The 1,161-nt window shown below is 44.1% G+C and overlaps 1 protein-coding gene across 3 annotated transcripts in view; it reads left to right on the top strand.

The window, feature by feature from the left end:
• The window catches only part of POLH (polymerase (DNA directed), eta), a 37,362-nt gene that overhangs the window by 32,950 nt on the left and 3,251 nt on the right, over positions 1-1,161 (top strand). For all 3 annotated transcript variants that reach the window (XM_011960358.1, XM_011960359.1, XM_011960360.1), the window contains one exon: positions 343-512. In XM_011960358.1, the coding sequence (XP_011815748.1) occupies positions 343-512 (170 nt within the window). The remainder of the gene's footprint in view (positions 1-342; positions 513-1,161) is intronic.

Below are 1,161 nucleotides of genomic sequence, written 5' to 3'. Positions count from 1 at the left end.
CCTGCCACCATGACTGGCTGGTTTTTTGTATTTTTCAGTAGAGATGGGGTTTCGCCATGTTGGCCAGGCTAGACTCGAACTCCTGACTTCAGGTGATCTACCCACCTCAGCCTCCCCAGGTGCTGGGATTACAGGCGTGAGCCACCATGCCTGGCTTCTCTTTTTTATATTTTATCTTTACTCTTTGCAGAACTCAGTTTACCTTTATTCTTGACTTCTAAACTACTGTTTCCAAACCATTGTCACCCTGGTTCTTTTAATTTCCTCTCCTGCAATTCAGTACCTAGAATTCAGATGCTCCTCATAACTTTATTTCTGGTCTCCATCCCTTCCCACCCACAGAATGACAGGGTAGCCACCCAGCTGGCTGTGAGCATTCGTGTACAAGGAGACAAACGCCTCAGCAGCCTGCGCCGCTGCTGTGCCCTTACCCGCTATGATGCTCACAAGATGAGCCATGATGCATTTACTGTTATCAAGAACTGTAATACTTCTGGAATCCAGACAGAATGGTGAGTTCTTTTCTAGCTCATCTTCTCCGAAGAGACTTATGCCTTGTCTTTGTTCTAAAAGTAGTAGGCATCTGAGCTCTTCCATCTGGGATAGACTCTGACTTAGACTACCAGTACCTATTACTCTGGGAGAAAATACAGTACCAACCTCAGAAACAAGATAGCTCAGCGCAGATCCTTTGCCTACAGCTGATACATTCCAGTTCCCAGGAGAAGGTTAGACCCTTGCCCTGTATTGGCTTGGTCAGGGAAATGATCAGTTGCACTTGGAGAACAGGGCCCAAATTTCAAGGATACATTTGGGAACTTCAAACTACTTGATTGTTCTATCTTAAAAGCATCTTTCTTGATTATAAAGGTGACCCGTGTTCACTGATAATCTCTATCTGACATCCCAACTCAGTTAGAAGCTCCACTGCTTTTATACCGAATGTCATATTCATTAGTAAACTTCACTTCTGTTGGTCATGAAATATAAGCCTCTTTTTGGAGCATCTTCATTTTCTGTCCAGATATTAATGATTTTCAGGATTGGAATCCTTTAATTACATATTTAATAAAGCCCTTACTTTTTTTAAAGTATTCCGGCCGGGCGCGGTGGCTCAAGCCTGTAATCCCAGCACTTTGGGAGGCCGAGACGGGCGGATCA

Source organism: Colobus angolensis, unplaced genomic scaffold (assembly GCF_000951035.1).
Source record: "Colobus angolensis palliatus isolate OR3802 unplaced genomic scaffold, Cang.pa_1.0 Scaffold51, whole genome shotgun sequence".
NCBI lineage: Eukaryota > Metazoa > Chordata > Mammalia > Primates > Cercopithecidae > Colobus > Colobus angolensis.
The sequence above is the reverse complement of the archived record's forward strand: the minus strand, read 5'-3'. Positions and strand labels throughout refer to the sequence as shown.